The sequence below is a fragment of the Staurois parvus genome, unplaced genomic scaffold (assembly GCF_062004578.1).
Source record: "Staurois parvus isolate SC_StPar_1 unplaced genomic scaffold, SC_StPar_1.0 ptg000672l, whole genome shotgun sequence".
Lineage (NCBI taxonomy): Eukaryota > Metazoa > Chordata > Amphibia > Anura > Ranidae > Staurois > Staurois parvus.
Window position 1 is genome coordinate 4,642,905 of NW_028318468.1, and position 20,141 is coordinate 4,663,045.

Here is a 20,141-nt window from a genome sequence, read left to right on the forward strand (position 1 = left end):
ATTCAACCATTATACAAGTCATAAAAACAATTGTGGAGGAAACAGGGGTGGTTGGGCACTATGCAGATGTCAGCATTTGCAATCAATATACAAAATATTGCATCCTGCATTGTCTAATTGTAATTCACATTCAGAACTTCTACTTCTTTTAGATTTGCTGTACTTGATAGCAAAAATGTGTTAAAACCCCACATGCGCATGTACAACCCCCAAGCAAAACTATGCAGCCAACCTCAATAGAAGTACAGCAAATTGAAGATATTTTATAGAAAACGAGAAAAAAAATATCCTTCTTTGTTGGAAACGGTTACCTTAATTTTAAGAAAAATCCATAAGCGTATTAAAATTTATTTCTGTAAAATTAATTTTCAGACTCAGATTGTAGCTTGCAGAAATCCTTATCAGGTACTTGAAAACAATAATCAGTTAAACGAAAAAAAGAAACCATTCATTTAGCAGGAAGCTTTCTAAGTGTGACTTCCAATCAGCATGAAATATTAACTAAGCTCAAGGAAGGCTCTTGATTTGTTGCCTTTTCAATTAGAAATTACATTAAATAAATCTAATTGAAATGTTACAGGGAATTGATTTCATAGAAATAAAGTTGAGTGTTCAAAGGTCTTGTCTTTTGGCTGATAGTATGTACATTCAGAGAAACAGCAATTTTTTATTTTCATACTGTATTAAAATGGGGATTATTAAAGCAAAATGCAAGTTTTAAAGAGGTAAATTTTCAGAGATCAATACATCTGCAGAAAATGCAGTATTGATGAACATGTAATGTGTCTTATAGATGTGTTTAACATGCAGAGACTATGTTCCATGCTCTCAAAGTCACTCTAATAGAGCAATGGTAAGAACACTTCTCAACACTTATTTTATATGTTGAAGTCCACTTTCCTCAGATGAAGGCAGAGTTTCTTGGTTAGGCAAATGCATTATAAATGCAAATTAATATGTAACGTTATACCCTTGGTGACTGATAAAATAGGAATACATATGTACTACTGGGAGATGATTTACAGTATGAAAACTTTGAAAGCAATGCCTTATCAGTACCAAAGACTTTCTCCATCCTAAACAAAGGAAACAGAGAAGCACACACACACAGCACACTATGTAAAACAGCACACAACACAGTTAACCTTTGATCGCCCCACATGTTAACTCCTTCAAGCCCAGTGCCATTAGCACTGATCAATGTATTGGTATCACTGGGGATGTCAGTGACACCAAGTCAGGTTCCCCCCAGTGTCACAATGCCCACTGCAATCCCGCTATAATTCGCCGATAGTCACCATTACTAGTATTAAAAAAAAAAATCCCAGTACATGTAATCGCCATTTGTAAACGCTATAACTTTTACGTAAACAATTTAATTTATATGTATTGGGATTATTTTAGCAAAGACATGTAGCAGAATACACTTTGGTCTAAATTTATTATGAAATTTGATTTAAATGTTTTTACTGGATATGTTTAATAGCAAAAAGTCAAAAATATTGTTTTTATCCCAAAATTGTTGGTCTTTTGTTTATAGTACAAGAAATAAATGCAGAGGCAAACAAATACCACCGAAAGAAAGCTCTATTTGTGGGGGAAAAAGGATGTAAATTTCAATTGAGTGAAGCGTTGCATGACTGCGCAATTGTTAAAGTAACAGCGCCGTATCGCAAAAAATGGCCTGGTCAGGAAGGGGGGTAAATCCTCTGGAGGGCAAGTGGTTAAGGAATCCAAAGCTATGACTTGCTTACATTTGCCATTATGAATGCCTTAGCTTAAGTCACTTTTTTCATAACTGTTAAGTAAAAAAAAAAAAAAAATTAAAAAAAAAAAAAAAAATCAGTTTACTGAAAAACAAAGCATTTGAAGCCATTACAGAGTAAATAATTTAATACGTTTGCTTACCTACAACTATTCTTACTGCATTACATGGTATTGCCACTTACCTATATTTATTACAGTGCCTTGAAAAAGTATTCATACCCCTTGAAATTTTCCACATTTTGTCATGTTGCAACCATAAACGTAAATGTATTTTATTGGGGTTTTATGTGATAAACCAACACAAAGTGGCATATAATTGTGAAGTGGAACAAAAATGATAAATGGTTTTCAACATTTTTTACAAATAAATATCTAAAAAGTGTGGTGTGCATTTGTATTCAGCCCCCTTTACTCTAATACCCCTAACTAAAATCTAATGGAACCAATTGCCTTCAGGAGTCACCTAATTAGTAAATGGAGTCCACCTGTGTGTAATTTAATCTCAATATAAATACAGCTGTTCTGTAAAGCCCTCAAAGGTTTGTTAGAAAACATTAGTTAACAAAAAGCATCATGAAGGCCAAGGAACACACCAGACAGGTCAGTGATAAAGTTGTGGAGAAGTTTAAAGCCTGGTTAGGTTATAAAAATAAAAAAAAATATCCCAAGCTTTGAATATCTCATGGAGCACTGTTCAATCCTTCTTCCGAAAATGGAAAGAGAATGGCACAACTGAAAACCTACCAAGACATGGCCGTCCACCTCAACTGACAGACTGGGCAAGGAGAGCATTAATCAGAAAAGCAGACAAAAAGCCCATGGTAACTCTGGAGGAGCTGCAGAGATCCACAGCTCAGTGGGAGAATCTGTCCACAGGACAACTATTAGTCATGCACTCCACAAATCTGGCCTTTATGGAAGAGTGCCAAGAAGAAAGCCATAAGTTGTCCCGTTTGCAAGAACCCATGTGGGAGACACAGTAAACATGTGGAAGAAGGTGCTCTGGTCAGATGAGACCAAAATTTAACTTTTTGGCCTAAAAGCAAAACACTGTGTGGCAGAAAACGAACACTGCACATCACCCTGAACTCACCATACCCACCGTGAAACATGGCGGTGGCAGCAACATGTTGTGGGGATGCTTTTCTTTATCAGGGACAGGGAAGTTGGTCAGAGTTGATGGAAAGATGGATGGAGCCAAATACAGGGCAATCTTAGAAGAAAACCTGTTAGAGTCTGCAAATGACTTGAGACTGGGGTGGAGGTTCACCTTCCAGCAAGACAACGACCCTAAACATACAGTCAGATACAATGGAATGGTTTAGATCAAAGCATATTCACGTGTTAGAATGGCTCAAAGTCCAGACCTGAATCCAAATGAGAATCTGTGGCAAGACTTGAAAGTTGCTGTTTTTCAAAGAACAATGGGCAAAAATTTCACTCTTTAGATGTGCAAATTTGGTAGAGATATCCCCAAAAAGACTTGCAGCTGTAATTGCAGTGAAACGTCATTCTACAAAGTATTGACTCAGGGGGGCTGAATACAAATGCACGCCATGCTTTTCAGATATTTATTTATAAACATTTTTGAAAACCACTTATTTTCCTTCCAGTTCACAATTATGTGCCACTTTGTGTTGGTCTATCACATAAAATCCAAATAAAATACATTTATCTTTTTGGCTGTAACATGACAAAATGTGGAACATTTCAAGGGGTATAAATACTTTTTCAAGGCACTGTACATCTAACTCTTCTGTAGAAATCCAAAAGACCTGAGCCTGCTGCTGGGTACCACCATCTTGGAATAATGTCAGCAGCCCCAGAACTTTCATTCAAGTAAAGGAAAGGACTGAGCAGCTTGGCCAGCACAAATTGTACACTCCAAGAAAAGGAGAGAGCTATGACATGTGCAAAGAAGGATGAGGCTGTACTAGGGAATGGACTCTTCTGTGGGAATCACATTTCTTGGCAAGCTCAAAGGCACATTGCACATGAATAAATATAGTTTATAGGAAGGAAAAATGCCACAAGCAAACATTTAATATAATTGATTTTTTGCGCTTTTTACCTGCAAGTGTTTATGTTGGTGACAGGATCTCTTAAAGGTGCTTTATCATTTACTGTATACATGTTTTCTTGCCCAAGTGATGCATTATTTAGATGTTGATTACAGAGCAGCAAATGCATAACTGTAGACCTCTAGAACAAGGCAATCAATATTCTTTAATCATGCTCTACATTAGTTGGGAATCAACAAGGTGCTGACCATTTATCAAAAGTGCTTCCCTATGGACATTATCCACTAAATCCATTTACCTTCATTCTTTTTATTGCCTAATCATGTCTGCATACCACAATAATATTGTTTATCCCCAATATGCTTTTGTCAGGAGTATTTTACATTTAAATTTAAAAGACAAGTGCATTTCTCCCTGATCGCAGACCATCTTGTCTAACAATGCCTTGGTACACATTCCAGCAATTTTCTCTATGTTGCTCAACTCAGACGTTGCACAGACCAGTTCTCATCCTCCTGTACATGCATGCCACTTAATTTATTCCTATAGGACAGTGTTTCTCAACCTTTTTCCAATTATGGCACCCTTAAAAAGTATTTTCAGTCTCAAGGCACCTCAGTCTAAGGAATGCCCCACATACCTCTTTAGCTCCAGACAGCTCATGCATATTTGAAATAAAATACGTAATGAAAGCAAGATTATTTAATAGGGGCAATGCGATAATCGTAATTTGTAAATTGCTTTGATGCTATAATATCCTATCCTACAATGCCAGCATTACAATTTGCTTTTCTTTCCCCTTAGTTTCATCTTTAAAATCTATGTTTATAGTAAAAATATAGGATGATTGGATAGGCAAGGACAATAATTAGATTAGCTGGTAAAATGCATAATGCTTGCTTAGTTTGAATAAAAAGCTTTACTTACACAGGACAATCTTAAGAGAATTTATTTTGGCGCATGTGTGGTGGTTGAGCGGGCCCACACAAGTGCAGTAGCAGACCAGGACACATCTGCACTTCACAAACAATACTCCTGCTTGCTAACCTGCACAACTGCTCTAGATAAGGAGGAGGACAAGCATAGGAAGGAGGGCTTGCAGGCTGTTTATAAGTTTTCCCCTGCTCCCACAACTCCCCTCACCTATCAAAACCCTGCCTGCCCCACCACCTACTCCTGCTTTCAACACTCTGCAGCCCCCTGGTCTTATCACTCTGCCCTGCATGCTCACCACTTTCGCATCCCTTTCCACCCTGGGCCCCTTCTTTACAACTCTACCGCACGCCTACCCCAAGGTAGAGCACTTGAACCTGCACCCTTCTCTCACCATTTCCAAATGACTCTTCCCCCATCCTCTCTCTCTCTCTACTCTTGACTACCCACTTCTGCTCTCATTGTACTGCAACCCCACACACCCTCTCTGTTCTTACACTCTTCCCTCCCCTCCTCACCCACCACTTTTTCCACTACCTCACCATCCATCCTTGTTCCTAGCACTTTTCCCCATGTACCAGCCTCCCCACCTACGGCTAGGAGTTGGTCTATGTACTCTTGGTTCATCATGAACAAATTTTACAGTATTGTGCTCACTCATGCATGTTTGGTTCAGAAGTTTTGATATAGAAAGCATGCTGAACCCACAGGGCCTAGTATGGGAAGACTCCCCCTCCCTCCACCACATCAGTGGCTGTTATTCTACCAGCACCATCTCATACTCCCCATCCCCAGATCACGACTGTTCCTGTGCATCCCCCCTTTCCCAAACCTACTATAGCCACTGTACTTGCCATCACCTCAGTTTATCTGTTCTCATCACCACAGCTACCACAATCTCAACCACCCTCTTCCCAATCACCACACCTGCTTCCTCCCTCATCAAACCACAATTCAACAGCAGGTCCATACCTCCATAAAGACTCAAGGCTCGGGGAATACATTGCAAGATTCTGAGATCAATGTTGATGTAGTTACTACTATCAATCGACTTGTGTACAATCAGCCTGTCGGGTTTTTCCCAAATGATCAGAGGTGCCGACTATAGCTGGCAACAATGATTGTTTTTTGATGACAGGGAAAGCTGTGAGAATACAATAACACAGAGGGAAGGATTCCCCCATCCACCTCCAATGTGTGGATGAGGGGAACTGGATCATTGTATGGGCTGCTTTAGCCTCAAAGTGCTCCTGACACAGATTTCTGCTGCAATTAAAATCACTTCTGAATATGTGGAGACAACATGAAAGAATAAAAGTGATTTTTACATTGTTTTGGCTATAAACACAACACACATTTTTAAATTAAGTGCTTTATAAAATAAAGAGAAATAAAGGTGGCTTACCTCTACTGCTTCCCAGCCCCACTGCCTGTATTTTGGGTCATGTGTGAATCTCCACATGTACATATAAGTTTCAATCACCTCTGGTCGCAAAATATAATATTTTTCATTTTGTCTGGTAGCAATAGCTTCAACTCCCCCATCAAACCTAAAAGCTTCTGGTCCCAACTTCATTGCTAAGTAAACAGAGAGTAGAGAAAATAACCAAGTCCAGTTAGATAAACATCAAGACTAGAAACAGGCTGTACATTTCATAAAAAGTTCAAGCTGTGTGTAAGGTTTCCAGATAATAATAGCCACGGAAGGCGGAAAGCATGCAGACTTTTCCTTCTCTTATTGGAAACTGGGATAGGCCAGGTCACACACACATGCGATTATTTGAAATAACTGATAATACAGAATTTGTGACATATCACTAACAGATCATGACAAATTCTATGATGAACCATCATTCTCTACTAGTTAAGATGAGCCTAAAACTTTATTGAAGTGATGCCGCTACCTTGGAACTAGAATGCATCAAAAGGTCACATGCTAGTTCCAAGATGAACGCATCATTATTGAGAATTGCCTATAGGCTAGAATCTTGACTGCTCACGCAAATGCGAGTATAGCTAAAAGGCAAAAGGTTTTTTTTTTTTTTTTTTATTTATTTAGTTTTGGATAGAATGGAGAGTTATTAGAAGACCTGTCAGGTTTTCTTATTACAGTCTCTGTCCCAGTTAGGGAGACTCACCCCATTTGTCCTGTTTGCCAGGGGGGATTCAAGGGATTCCCTAAATTTGCAGCAATTTCTTCTCACTTCCTGTTTTGGATTTCGGACAGGAAATGAAGGTAAATCTCCCCAATGGGTGGCAAAAAAACCTGACAAGGTTAACAACTCTCCCTTGCTCTCTCCAAAATGAGAAAAAAAAGGCTTGCCTATAGTTCTACTTTGACTCCCCACATAGATTCATCTGCTGAAGTCCTATTTTAGTCCATTCAAGTTTCTTATTTTAACTGAAACCCTGATGAAGGTGTTCTGGCCCCAAAAACACACTGGATGTATTTTTAATGTAAACCAATAATTTGGACTCTTATGTGCATGTTTATTTCTGGTAACCTGCTGCGTACTCACTCAAGGGTAGCCCTGTCTGTTGTGAGCAGCCTAACCTGAGCCAATGAGCTCTCCCAATGTTTTTTTCCTCTCACTATTTGGGATGAGCACACATCAAAGTCCCAGTCCCTTTTTCTTCATTGGGGAATAACAAAAATAGGACAAGAAGGCAGTAACTAGACATAACGACCTAAAGTCTAAACAGATTTGACTTGGCTTAACACAGTCAATTAATGTTCTACAAAGAATGTCTATATCACCCATATACTGTATACTATACTGATGAAGGACCTGAATACCAATTTGCCAGATCATCAGTGCTGTTACTGTGCAAAGGTGGCTGAGCGGTACAAACGTTTAGCAATACCATACCAGTGCAGCTACATCAGTCTGAGCAGGTCAGCTGCTTTCACCCTTTCACTAGAGAAGGATATTAGCCTTGGAGCTCACACCTTCAAAAACAGGTTAGCAATGAAACTTCTTAAATTTCTATCTTAACAAAACCTCTTCAATATCAATTCAGTGTAACTGGGTTCAGCACCTCATGGATAAGGGATTGGTTTCCTGAATCGGGTTCCCGTTATCCGTCAGCTTAAATCTGACTGGTGGCTGTGATGCAGCACATTAACTGAACCTGTGCTGAAAAGCTCAGGGTTTCCGAATGCGAGAAAATGGCAAGGCATGCACAGTGAATGTTTTTAGGAATCATTATACGTACATGAGGAAAAAAGGGTTTTCAGATCACTCACAAAAAGAATGAGGTAGACTGGTACACTGTGGCAGTGTGGGTAAAAAATGCAAGCCCCAAGTAGGTAGACGGTATTTCCTACAGGGTTGATTTTGTCTGGGATAAACTTAGTGCACAACCAGGACAAAGGTAATCATGAAAAAAAGGCAAAACAGTGCAACTACTTCTGACAACTTTGTGTGTTCCGCATGCTTTTCACAGAGGACTAAAAAAATAATAAACATTTATGACCCACTTTATTACTAGGAGAGCAAATTGATGGACTAGTGCTTAAAATAATGTAAATGCTAGAAGTGCTGTATTTGGATATTTTACCACTGAAAGTGCATTAAGTTTCATAAATTAAGAGGAAATGTATGAGACAATTCAGCAATTTATGACCATTTTATGCTGGTGCCATTTCAAACTAAAAAATGAAGAAAATACATGTAAAACATGATATTGCTGCTTTGTAATTTACAAGAGTAAAGAGTATTTTTTTTTAGAAATCCCACATATCCACCATGGACACAGACTGCCCTGTGTGTTCTGCTATACAGTACATTGTGGACCGTAACATTTAACACAATTCCTATTGTTTCTGGGACTTGCATTAAAGGAACAGCAAAAGTGCAGTTGATTTTTGTATTGTATGGAATTTTTAAATTACTTAAGCAAGCCATAGATTATACAAATTTCTTTTCTTCCACCACGGCCAGAAGGAAAGAAAATTGCTTGATTTCTCCATCAACAGTGCCAGTCAGTGTTGATGTGGGAATCCTTCCTGCAGCGCTACTCTGTTCTGCCAGTGGGGAGCCTTTCCTGCCAGTAGAACGCAATGGTCACTTCCGGTGGCTATAGCTGCCAGCAGTGATTGCATGCAAAAAAAAAATCTGACAGGCTGGTTGTACTCAAGTCGATCAAAGGATCGACTTGAGTACAAACAAGCCTGCCCATAGAAGGATCAAATTTTGCCCACTCCCTGCTGAACCGGCCGAGGTTTGATCCATCTATAGCTGGCTTTATTCAAGCTTTTTGCAATGTAGTAGCACTAGAAGAGATTAATTCAATGCAAATTGTTTTCCTGATCCTTCCTAATGGCAACAGCCCAAAACAGTAGCCCACTAGCAAAAAAGTATGTAAATGGCTTACCTGTGCGATCATAGGACTCATGACAGGTCCGTGCAATCTCTGCAGCCAATTCTATATGATGTCCTGTTTTATCATTTGGTGCACCATCAGCCCCAAGAGCAAACATGCCACCAGCAAAACATGTTAAATGGCCCATTTTATGTTCGAGAAGACCACCTTTCCACTCGGCAATGTAGGTCAAGCCATTACTAGATTTACGAATTAAATGAGTCTCAATGGCCTATAGAAAGTAAAAAAACAAAACTAAAACAAGTTAACAAAAATTTCATAACTGTAATAGACAATTTAAGCTACTATAATCATTTACTTTAATATATTCTGGCATGCTTAAATTTACTCTCCATCCTTGTCTAGTCTTTTTTAATCTAGTGGCCACCATCAATTGCAGATTTTAAAGAAAGCATTCTTCAACCACTTGCCCTCCGGAGGATTTATCCCTCTTCCAGACGAGGCCATTTTTTGTGATTATTTTATTCACATTTTCAACTGCTTGCTATAAAAATCCCCTGTGGGGATTGTGAGGATGGGGGAGAGAGATTCTTTTTGCCATCTGTACACCATGGGGAGATTTTGCTTCACCTCCGGTCCCATAGCCAAAATGGGAAGTGAGGGATCATCTAAGGACATATCTCTGCAGATGGGTTCAAAGGGTGGTTTATACAGGGCAAAAAGAACCAGATCAAGGTCCTAAGGAAGAACAAGGTGCTGCAGGTTGGGGGGGGGGGGGGGCAGGGGTACTGATTAAAGGCTTTGACAAGGGAGAGCAAAACTAGAGGTTTTTGAAAAAAGAATGGACAAGACCGAACAAACCTGTCTGAATGGCCAACAGCTATCACATAGTGCCTGACACCATGTACCATGTGATTAGCTGTAGCCAATCACAGCATCACAATAATCATCAAGCTGTCATGAATGCAAGCCATTTATGACAGTTAAAACAATTACTTATAACAGTGATCATGACTGTTTAAAGCAATAGTAGTGTGAAAAAAAAAAAAAAAATCCCTGATCACTCCCCCCCAAAGTATCACTATGGTGACACTGAACTACTTTGATAACAGTATGTAAAAACAAAAAAAAAAAGTTTGAACATTTACTTTTTTTTTTCAAATATACTATCACTAGTCAGTATCTGGTGACAGTATATAATTATGAAAAAAACACATTTCATTTAATTTCTTTATTGTCCAAACAAACGTGAAAAAAAAAATTACAACTTCAAGAAACTTGCCACACCTTTTATTACATTCCTTGGACTGTCTACTTTTCAAAAAGAGGTCATTTGTACTGTCCTGGCATTTTAGGGACCCAAGAAATGAGAGAGGCGGTCAGTACATCAGGACTGATCAATTTTCAAATATTTATACCATAGTTTGTAGACTCTAACTTTCACACAGACTAAATAATATACACTGATTTTGGTTATTTTTACCATAGAAAATTTTATAATAGAAACTAAGAAAAACCTGTTTTTTTTCAAAATTTTTGGTATTTTTTATTGTTTATATTGCAAAAATAAAAAACCTAGTGTTTTGCATAACCAAGCAATTGCCAGTTGAAGTAACAGTGCTGAATAGCAAAAAAAAATGCCCTGGTCATGAAGGGGGTAAAACCTTACAGAGGTTAAGTGGTTAATGACTGAACATCTTCATTTGTATAGTGAGATATTGGTTTTAGGACAGTGTCCGCATCAACTATCAGAAAAAAACACTTATAATGATGAGCCGGAGATGGAACAAGTGCGACAATGCTAAGATTATTGTGCGCAGCAGAAATGAGTATGTCAACATTAGTAAGCATATTGCGTAAAGATGCAACTTCAGATATACAGGAGTCTGGGGGTTAGAAATCTTCCACAGTCTCCTCGAACACTGCTTCTGCGTCTTCTTCATTCCCTTCTTTGTCCTCCTTTTCTTGGCAGGGCATATCAGGAACCGACTCAAGTAGACATGGAGGACCTAAAGAAGAGGCTTGGTGTTTAGCTGCCTTTATTAGGTAGGCCCTTATTGCATGCATCATGGCAAAAGGGCAGGAAGAAGGGCCTGAGTATCTTATAAGGGGCTCTAGGAGGAAGTGGCGGTAAGTGTGCAACCTGTCATGTGAAGTAACACCTGGTCACCCAGCTCTATGTGGCTGAGCTTTAGCGCGAAGTTTGAAAAGTGTACACTGTAAAGCAATACATTCAAAACGTAGCCCAGGTTCTTACAGCAATGGTCAGAGATACTACAGGGTGGCCCTGACTTATTTGTCCATCACGCTGGACCCTACAGAGTCCAGTGTTCGCTCATTACAGTGAGTACACCCTTAAAGGGGTCTTCAAGTTCTAAGTACCATAGCAATGAACAGCTGGCTGGAGCTGTATAGTGCCCAGCAGCTGACTACACGCATTACACAGTGCCAAGGTGAGTGCCCATGATCCAGTGCCAGAAGCAACACAGGCCAAGCCTATGGTGTAGGGTCTGGAAATGATTGCTAAGGTTTTACCAAGATTGCACCTATCCAGATGTACTGCTTCTATTGTAGTATTGTGTTTTCTGTGGTTGGAAAACAGTGGAGAACAACTGATAGAAGAATCCAAAGAGTTATTTCTCTGTACGTGAGAAGTCCACCACCTTAGGACACTAGTAAAAAATTGGGAACGCATGGATTTAGGTAAGGGTTATAGGGGAGGTGCCCAATGGGCATGCACTCAAAAGGTTTGCAAGTGTCCATTTATCTGAAGATATGAGCCCATAAATACTCTGCCTGGGTCTTGTACTGATTAAGATAAACCTCTCTTTTTTACACATTACATCAGGAAGACACAAATACAAAGCTAAAATGCTTATCTGTAAACCGTTTCATCTGCCAGACAAAATGTAATTCTGTTCAGTTTTTCCAGTATTTTGCACAGCCCTGCAAGACTGCACAGGCAGGTTGGTGACCTCAATTTTCTTCATTGCAGTATGAAATACAGTCTGATCACACAATGGCCTACAGGCCTACTGACTGAAGAGGATGAGGACATCATCATTCTGCTCTCACTCTTACTCTGACAGCACCGTGCAATGTCAGGCCTTGATTGGCTTACACTGTTCTGCAGTGCAGTGGATTAGCAGATTGTATAAATACAGTTTCAAGTAGTTATGCTAGTAGCATTCAGATATACAAATTTTTTTTTTTCACCGAGTCTATAACTGAATTAAATGGTATTTGATTTCAGTTCAGCTTTAAAGTGGTTGTAAAGGATGAAGTTTTTCTTCTTACCTTCATGCATGAAGGTAAAAAACGTTTAGTGTGTAGCTCCCCCCACAGCCCCCCCCCCCAATACTTACCTGAGCCCGATCTTCATCCAGCGCTGTGCACAGGAGCCTCAGCTCTCCCAGGTCTCCCTCATTTATTGAGGCACAGTAATGGGAGCCATTGGCTCCCGATGCGGTCAATAAGAGCCAGTGAGGAGGGAGCGGAGGCGGGACTGAGCCATGTTCTGTGTGTTCCATAGACATACATAGGAGGTTCAGGAGCAAGCACAGTTTGTGCTGCAGGCACTCAGCAAGGGGGAGGGGCCACAAGCGCCAGTGGGGGAGCAATGAAGGAGGATCTGGGTTGCTCTGTGCAAAAAAATATTACACAGAGCAGATAAGTATGACATGTTTGCGGTTTTAAAAGAAAAAAAAAAAAGAAAAGACCTTTAGAACCACTTTAACCACTTGCCCTCCAGAGAATTTACCCCCCTTCCTGACAAGGCCATGAACTGATAATTGCACGGCCGTGGAACGCTGTATATAAATTACATTTATGTTCTTTTTTTCCCCAAAAATAGAGCTTTCTTTCTGTGGTATTTGATCACCTCTGCGTTTTGATTTTTTGCGCTATAAACAAAAAAAAGACCGACAATTTTGAAAAAAAAAAAAAAAAAAAAGTTTACTTTTTGCTATAAAACATATCCAATAAAAAAAAAAAAAAAACCAAAGCCTTACCTCATCGTAAATTTAGGGCAAAATGTATTTTGCTACATGTCTGTGCTAAAACAAAAACAAAAAATCCCAATATATGTAAATTAACCACTTGCCCTCCTAAGGATTTACCTTCTACCCTTCTGACCAGGCCATTATTTGCCTTGCAGCGCTGCGTTACTTTAACTGACGATTACGCGGTCATGCAACGCTGCACAAAAATGAAATTTATGTCCTTTTGAGTCTGAATTGAGCTTTCTTTCGGGTGGTATTTGATTGCCTGTGCATTTTTAATTTTTTGTATAAAAAAAAAAATTGAGAAAAACTTTCTGCTATTTAATTAATTAATTTTTTCTATTAAATATGTCTAGTAAAAAAATGTTTTAAAAAATCTAACTTAGTCAAATTTAGGCCAAAATCTATTCTACATGTCTGCTAAAAAAAAAAAAAAAAAAAAAAAATCCCAATACGTGTAAATTGGTTTACCTGAAAGTTATAGCGTTTATAAATGGTGGTATAGATACTGGAATTTGTAAAAAATTTTAGTAAACAAAACAGTCCTCCCCGTTGGAGATGCTCGGTAATCACCGTCCGGGACCCAGTGATTGACAGCCACGTGCGCCCCTTACCCGCAAATGCAAAATTACATGTATATATACGTGATTTTGCGCACCCGTGCTGCCCTGTAGCAGTATTTCTACTATAGGGCAGACGGGAAGCGGTTAATTAGTTTAGGTGAAAGTTATAGCGTCTACAAATGACAGTATATATGCTGGAATTTTTATACTAGTAGTGGTGGCAATCAGCGACTTATAGCAGAACTGCAGTGGGCATTCTGACACTGGGTGGGAACTGACTGCCACTGACATCCGCCAGTGTCACAAATACAGTGATCAGTGCTAATAAGCACCACTAACACTGGGCAGAAAGGGGTTAACATTTGGGTGATCAATGGTTAGCTGCGTTTTACTATGTGAGCTGCTTTACTAGGGAGACATGCTGGTTTGCATTTCTCTGTTGGGGAGCGAAATACAAAGCAGAATGTCCTTGCTGGCAAGACAGAAACCTGTGTTTACACAGGTCTCTCCCCTGTCAGCTTTACACGGCGATCGCCGGCAGGGAATCTCCATCTGGGACTCGGTGATTGAATCCCTAGCAGCCAATGGCGGCGTGGGTAGGGCGGTGCGCGCAAGCTCCCTACCCAGAAATGCAAATCACATATATATATATATATATATATATATATATATATATATATATATATATATATATATATATATATATATATATATATATATATATATATATATATATATATACACACACACACACACATAACTTTGCGCAGCCCTGTAGCAGTATTTCTGCTATATGGCGGGGGGAAAGAAGTTAAAGGAGAACCATGAAGACAGAAATGTGGGTGCTTCCATTGCTGGCTTGGTTTTTAAAGTTGTCGAGTTTGGTACAGTCATCCTGTCTTTACCACCAAGTCAGACATTATTCTAGAACATCCATACAGGATGGAGACCAGACTTCACTAAACACATGCTTATTTCAGGTCAGTAACTTACCAGGTAATGTAGTTAGAATCTGAATGACAACACCAGAATCTATATCTTAACTCTAGATAGCAGTATTTATAGCTTAATATCCAGGTGCGGTTTTACGAAAAAAGAAAAAACCCAAATGTATGAAAATACCTACCGTTTGGTTGCAGGCAAGTTTATATCATACAGAAAAAGATGAAAGCAGGCATCCCTGGTTTCCCTAAAGAATGGAATAGGTTCACGGTGCTAGACCCTGCTACATGGGCTCAGTATGGCATTAAGATACTGCGACATATGCCTTGAGGTGTCTCTCTCCTTGGATGAGCTCAAACAGGCCTAACAACCTGCCTAACTGGATATTTTGCTGGTTTCTACAACTGCGCTATGCGATTGCTGCTCAATTTCCATCTTCCCCTACTATACAAAAATGACCCCCTGGAAAGTTTGTTGATAGAGGAACACTTTCCTAAACTTTTGTCCTCTATCCACTCCTTCCTATCCCCCTCCGACTACATCTAGAATGGAGTCACTCTATAGTCAATGGCACATGGACCATCCGTCCCTGACGGAAGATGACTGGGAGGATTACCTTTTGCAATATATCCTTACCATGATCTCTGTCAGATATCGCTTTATACAATTGAAATGTATCCATAGCGTATACTATAATCCTCAGCAACTGGCTGCAATTTATCCTGGTAGAATGACAGTAACCTATCTGTTCCTATGGAACTGCTGTTGGGACTTGCTGATCCTGTGAAGGCACCTAAGCATATTATGCTCTCTTCTTTTTACCTATTACGCTAGAAGAAAATTTTTTTTGAGATGGAAACTGCAGACCTCACTCACAGTTTCTGACTGAAAGGCAGTAATTATTGGTGCTATTCCTCTCTATAGGCTTACATACAAAAGCTGAAACTGTCCATCAAAATTTGATAAAATCTGGGCTGGGTGGGTAGATGCACTGGGTCTTACAGTTTAGGTTGTGGTGTCTCCAGTTATTTATCTGAAGATTTTTGTGGTACCTGTAGCTATCTGTTCCACCTAACCTCTTCCCATGCCCTCCTCTTCCTCCTTTTTTTTTTTTCCTCTCCATCTACCATGTATATGCATTATTCCCCTCAACCTCCTCATTCTCTCGCCCCCCCCCCCCCCCCACACACACACTGGGAAACTAATTGTAGGGCTTTTCTGCTTTAGGTTATTAATGTATGCTGTATACCTTGTCATATACTGACTGCTTGACAAGGATTTATGTACCTCTACAGTGGAGAAATTATTTGATCCCCTGCAGTTTGCCCACCTACAAAGAAATTAAGGGTCTATCATTTTTATCATAGGTGTATTTTAAATGATAGAGACAGAATATCAACCAAAAATCCAGAAAAACACATGAAACAAATGTTATAAATTGAGTTACAATTCAGTAACATAAGTATTTGATCCCCTACCAACCAACAATAATTCTGGCTCCCACAGACTGGCTCATATGGTACACAGATTAGTCCTGTCAATATAAGAAGGTGCTCCTCACAACTCATTATGTGTATAAAAGACACCTGTCCACAGAATCTTTTTTCCATTCAAACCTCAGCACCATGGGAAAGACCAAAGAGCTGCCAAAGGACGTCAGGGACAAGATTGTAGACCTGCAGAAGGCTGGAATGAGCTACAAGGCCATCAGCAAGAAGCTTGATGAGAAGGAGACAACTGTTGGAGCCATTATTCACCAAGGTAAGAAATACAAAATAGCCATCAATTGCCCTCAGTCTGGAGCTCCATGCAAGATTTTGCCTCATGGGGTAAGAATGATCATAAGAAAAGTGAGGGATCAGCCCAGAACTACTGAGGAGGAGCTTGTGAATGATCTCAAGGCAGTTGGGACCATAGTCGACAAATAAACAATTGGGAACACCATACGCTGCCATGGACTGAAATCCTGCAGTGCCTGCAAGGTCCCCCTCCTCAAGAAGGAACATGTACAGGCCTGTCTGAAGTTTGCCAATGAACATCTAAATGATTCAGAGAAGGATTGGAAGAAAGAGCTGTGGTCGGATTATACCAAACTTGTGCTCTTAACTTGACTTGCTATGTTTGGAGGAAGGAAAATGCTGACTATGACCCTGAGAATACCATACCTACAGTCAAGCACGGAGGTGGAAACATTATGCTTTAAGGCTGTCCAGCAGGTACAGGCCGACTTAGCCACATTGAAGGGCCAATGGAAGGGGCCATGCATTGTAAAAACTTGGATGAGAACCTTCTTCCCTCAGCCAGAACACTGAAGATGGGTCGTGGATGCATCTTTCAGCATGACAATGACCCAAAACATACCACTAAGGCAACAGTGGAGTGGCTCAAGAAGAAGCACATTAAGGTCATGGAGTGAAACCTTAACCAAGAAACCTTAAGGATTTAAAGAAGATCTGCAGTACACATTGGGAAAAATACATCGCACGGATGCTAGAATACACAATTCCCTTTCTTTATCTACTTAAAGATAAGTCATGACTCCTATTTTTGCTACTTAATGGGGAAGTTTATATATTGAGGACCTAGCACAAAAAGTTTATTACAATATCTTTGTACATTTTTATAGCATGTGCATAGTTATATTGCTTTATTGGCTGAACCTGAAGCTGCAGGTCCCATATTTGTATTCTTATTGGTTCACTTGTTAAAAGGGGAATAAAATCTCCAAACTTTAGCAGTGCAATCTGCAATCAACTCAAGATCACATTATTGTGTAAAGACTGTACATTACTCAAATCAATACTAGTGGCATAGAGCAGTATTTCTCAACCTTTTTTCAGTCAAGGCACCCTTTAAAATTATGGACAGTCCAGAGACACCCTTAGAAATTATGGACAGTCCAGAGGCACCCCATTCTAAAATGTGAAATTCTAATAGTTTTATGAAACGCAGCAACATCCACACATGTAGGACATCCAACATTAGAGGTGATTTATTCTTCCAAAGAAAATACACTTTTGCACACTTGTACTGAGTAGTATTCTAGTTTTTTTTTCTCCCTCAATTTTTATCCATCACTGAGCTAATGTGACCGCAGGACTGATGGAGCAGGGCAGGGGAGGGTCAAACTAGGATCCTGTGCAGGCAGCTGACATCCTCCTTATCAATTGGTAATGTCATTGGTTGTCAGGATGCCGGCGGCTAGAAGGTTGTAATGGTGCACAGTAAAAACCTATGGCTTTGTGTAACTAAAAGACAGGCTTGTTCCACCTTCTGGCTTGTATACAAGTTTTGGGCAATTTTTACGCATTTTTCCAGGGCACCCTGGTTGAGAAAGGCTGGCATAGAGTACAGTATTATAAGGCAACAAAGTGTATCTGTTATATTTAGCTCAACATGCACCCCATCACCCTCATCTGAAAACGAATCTATGATGTCTACATGATGATTTTTTTATTTGAAGGAAAGGTCAAGGTGGGGGTATAAAGTTTTATACTGGAAAGATGCAATTATGCTTAAAAAGCTGTGAAACATGCACTTGTTTAATGAATAAGCATTCTCTATTTTGAGTATAAGCTGGCGCTTGTCCTTCTGCAATGTTTTTATGATATAAAATGACATTAATGTAATCAGTAATACTTGCATTAATAAGTAATCACATAACTTTAAACTCAAGCATATTGTGATGCTGATAATTAACCCTGGTTTGCTACAAATGTGTCTTGTGGAAAACTGGAACAAACATCACTAATTAGTGCTGTACTAATAATTCATTGCTACACTAAAGCCCAACATTCAGTTTTGATAAATTAAGTCATCAAATAACATAATACAATGAAATATTTATGTTTTGCATATCAAAAAGTTTCAGACAATGAATAAGATCAGTGTTACCTCTTGAGTCACACTGGCTTTGTGTCATGATTAATTGACGCATGGTGGACACAGACATTAGAGCATGCTAATGAAAGGCTGTCATTAGAGAAGAAAGTTAATGCCAAGAATGATGACTGCTTAATGAACACATACAGTGTGTGCATGGAGAAGATAGAAGCACATTACCTTTGAGGAATAATAGCAGCAATTTATCCTGTGTGTAGAATCTGCTCACTTTCCAAGGATGGGGTATGTGAACAGAAAAAGAACAGCCTCTTTATAATGGATGGATGCACCCAATGCAGCATGCATGAATGATACACTGGCCTGCTATGTTTTAAACCTATCACACACTCAATTAGGTAACAACTCCAATCACTTTGCTTCCTTCCCTATACCCCTTTCAAAATGTTTTTCATTGCAATGAAGCACAAAGCATCAATAACCAAGATAAAATCTATAATCTGTACTAAACCTGGGCTTCTAGCCTACAACTATACTAAGCAACCAGGTAAAAAAAATGACATGCCACAAGGAAAGGAGAAGAGCAAGTCTGTTCAAATTCAAGTTAGTAATGCAAGACAGGTAACTATTTGAAGTTACAAAGGTATCATTAGGGTCCTCAGCATTTTCTGCTAGATCTTGATAAACACTGTAATCATCTTGTATGAACACCTTTGGAAAAAGCGTCAGATCAGAGATGGAAAATCATACAGTTTTAACACAAAACACAACACATGGATGAAGCAAATTATTTCAAGCTAAATTGTTCCAGTCTGTCAAGAGACAGCGAAGGAAATTCAGTGTCCACAGCTGTCATTTCTTTATTTCTTTTCAGAGGTATCATTAGATTATAAATTAACAGCCAGGATATTATGTTCATGACTCATCAATGCTTACTCAAAGATGGACTGGAAGAATCTCGAATAAATAAGAGCAGGGAGAAGGCTGAGGAGCAAATCTACCGATATGGCCCTGGTCAAATACATACAGAAGAACTACATGATCGCCACAGAACTGTAAAGCTGTTTTTCACCCCAAAAACAAACATTCATGATAATTCCAGTTTACCAGCGTTAAAATGTGGTGGGGTGGCTGCATTTTTTAAGGATTTTTTCTTTTATTTGCAACTCAATATCGTGCCAGTAACATCTCTTCTCTAAGGACGTCTCCACTCCACTGGGGGCACAACAGGGACACCGTTCAACAGCAACATCGTCAATCTAGGGGGAGGGTTGTGTTAAATGCACTAACAGATTTAGATGGACTGGACTCACAAATTAAAGCTGAACCCAAGCTAACAATTTTTAAGCAGTTACAGAAAGTTTTTTTCTTATTTGGCATAAACGTTTTGTATAAATCAATGAAAGCGGATTGATGCAAGTACCCCCATTAGTGTTAAACCCATCAATTTAAATGTTTCCCATAACCACAAGGGCAAGCCATGAATACCTGTCACATTTTCTTTTTTTCTCTCAACCATACTATCAAAGCTATTAAATGACTGGTGTCATAACTGATCAAATCAGCAGCAACATGGCAACTGCAGATCATACAGAGACTAAGTAGGTAGCTTCCTTCACTGTATAGTATAGGAGGTTTTAGTTCTGCATTAAACGGTTTGTCTTCACCCTCTATCTGCCACATTTGTTGGATATCTTGGTCTGTTAAAGGAAATGGGAAAAAAAAAAAAAAAAAAAAAAAAAAAGAGA

The 20,141-nt window shown here is 39.3% G+C and overlaps 1 protein-coding gene across 1 annotated transcript in view; it reads right to left on the reverse strand.

The window, feature by feature from the left end:
• MAN1A1 (mannosidase alpha class 1A member 1) overlaps positions 1–20,141 on the reverse strand; it is a 154,850-nt gene that overhangs the window by 12,937 nt on the left and 121,772 nt on the right. Inside the window, exons 7-8 of the mRNA XM_089652188.1 lie at positions 9,099–9,318; positions 6,127–6,299 (exon numbers count right to left, since the gene is read on the reverse strand). Of these exons, the coding sequence (XP_089508314.1) occupies positions 6,127–6,299; positions 9,099–9,318 (393 nt within the window). The remainder of the gene's footprint in view (positions 1–6,126; positions 6,300–9,098; positions 9,319–20,141) is intronic.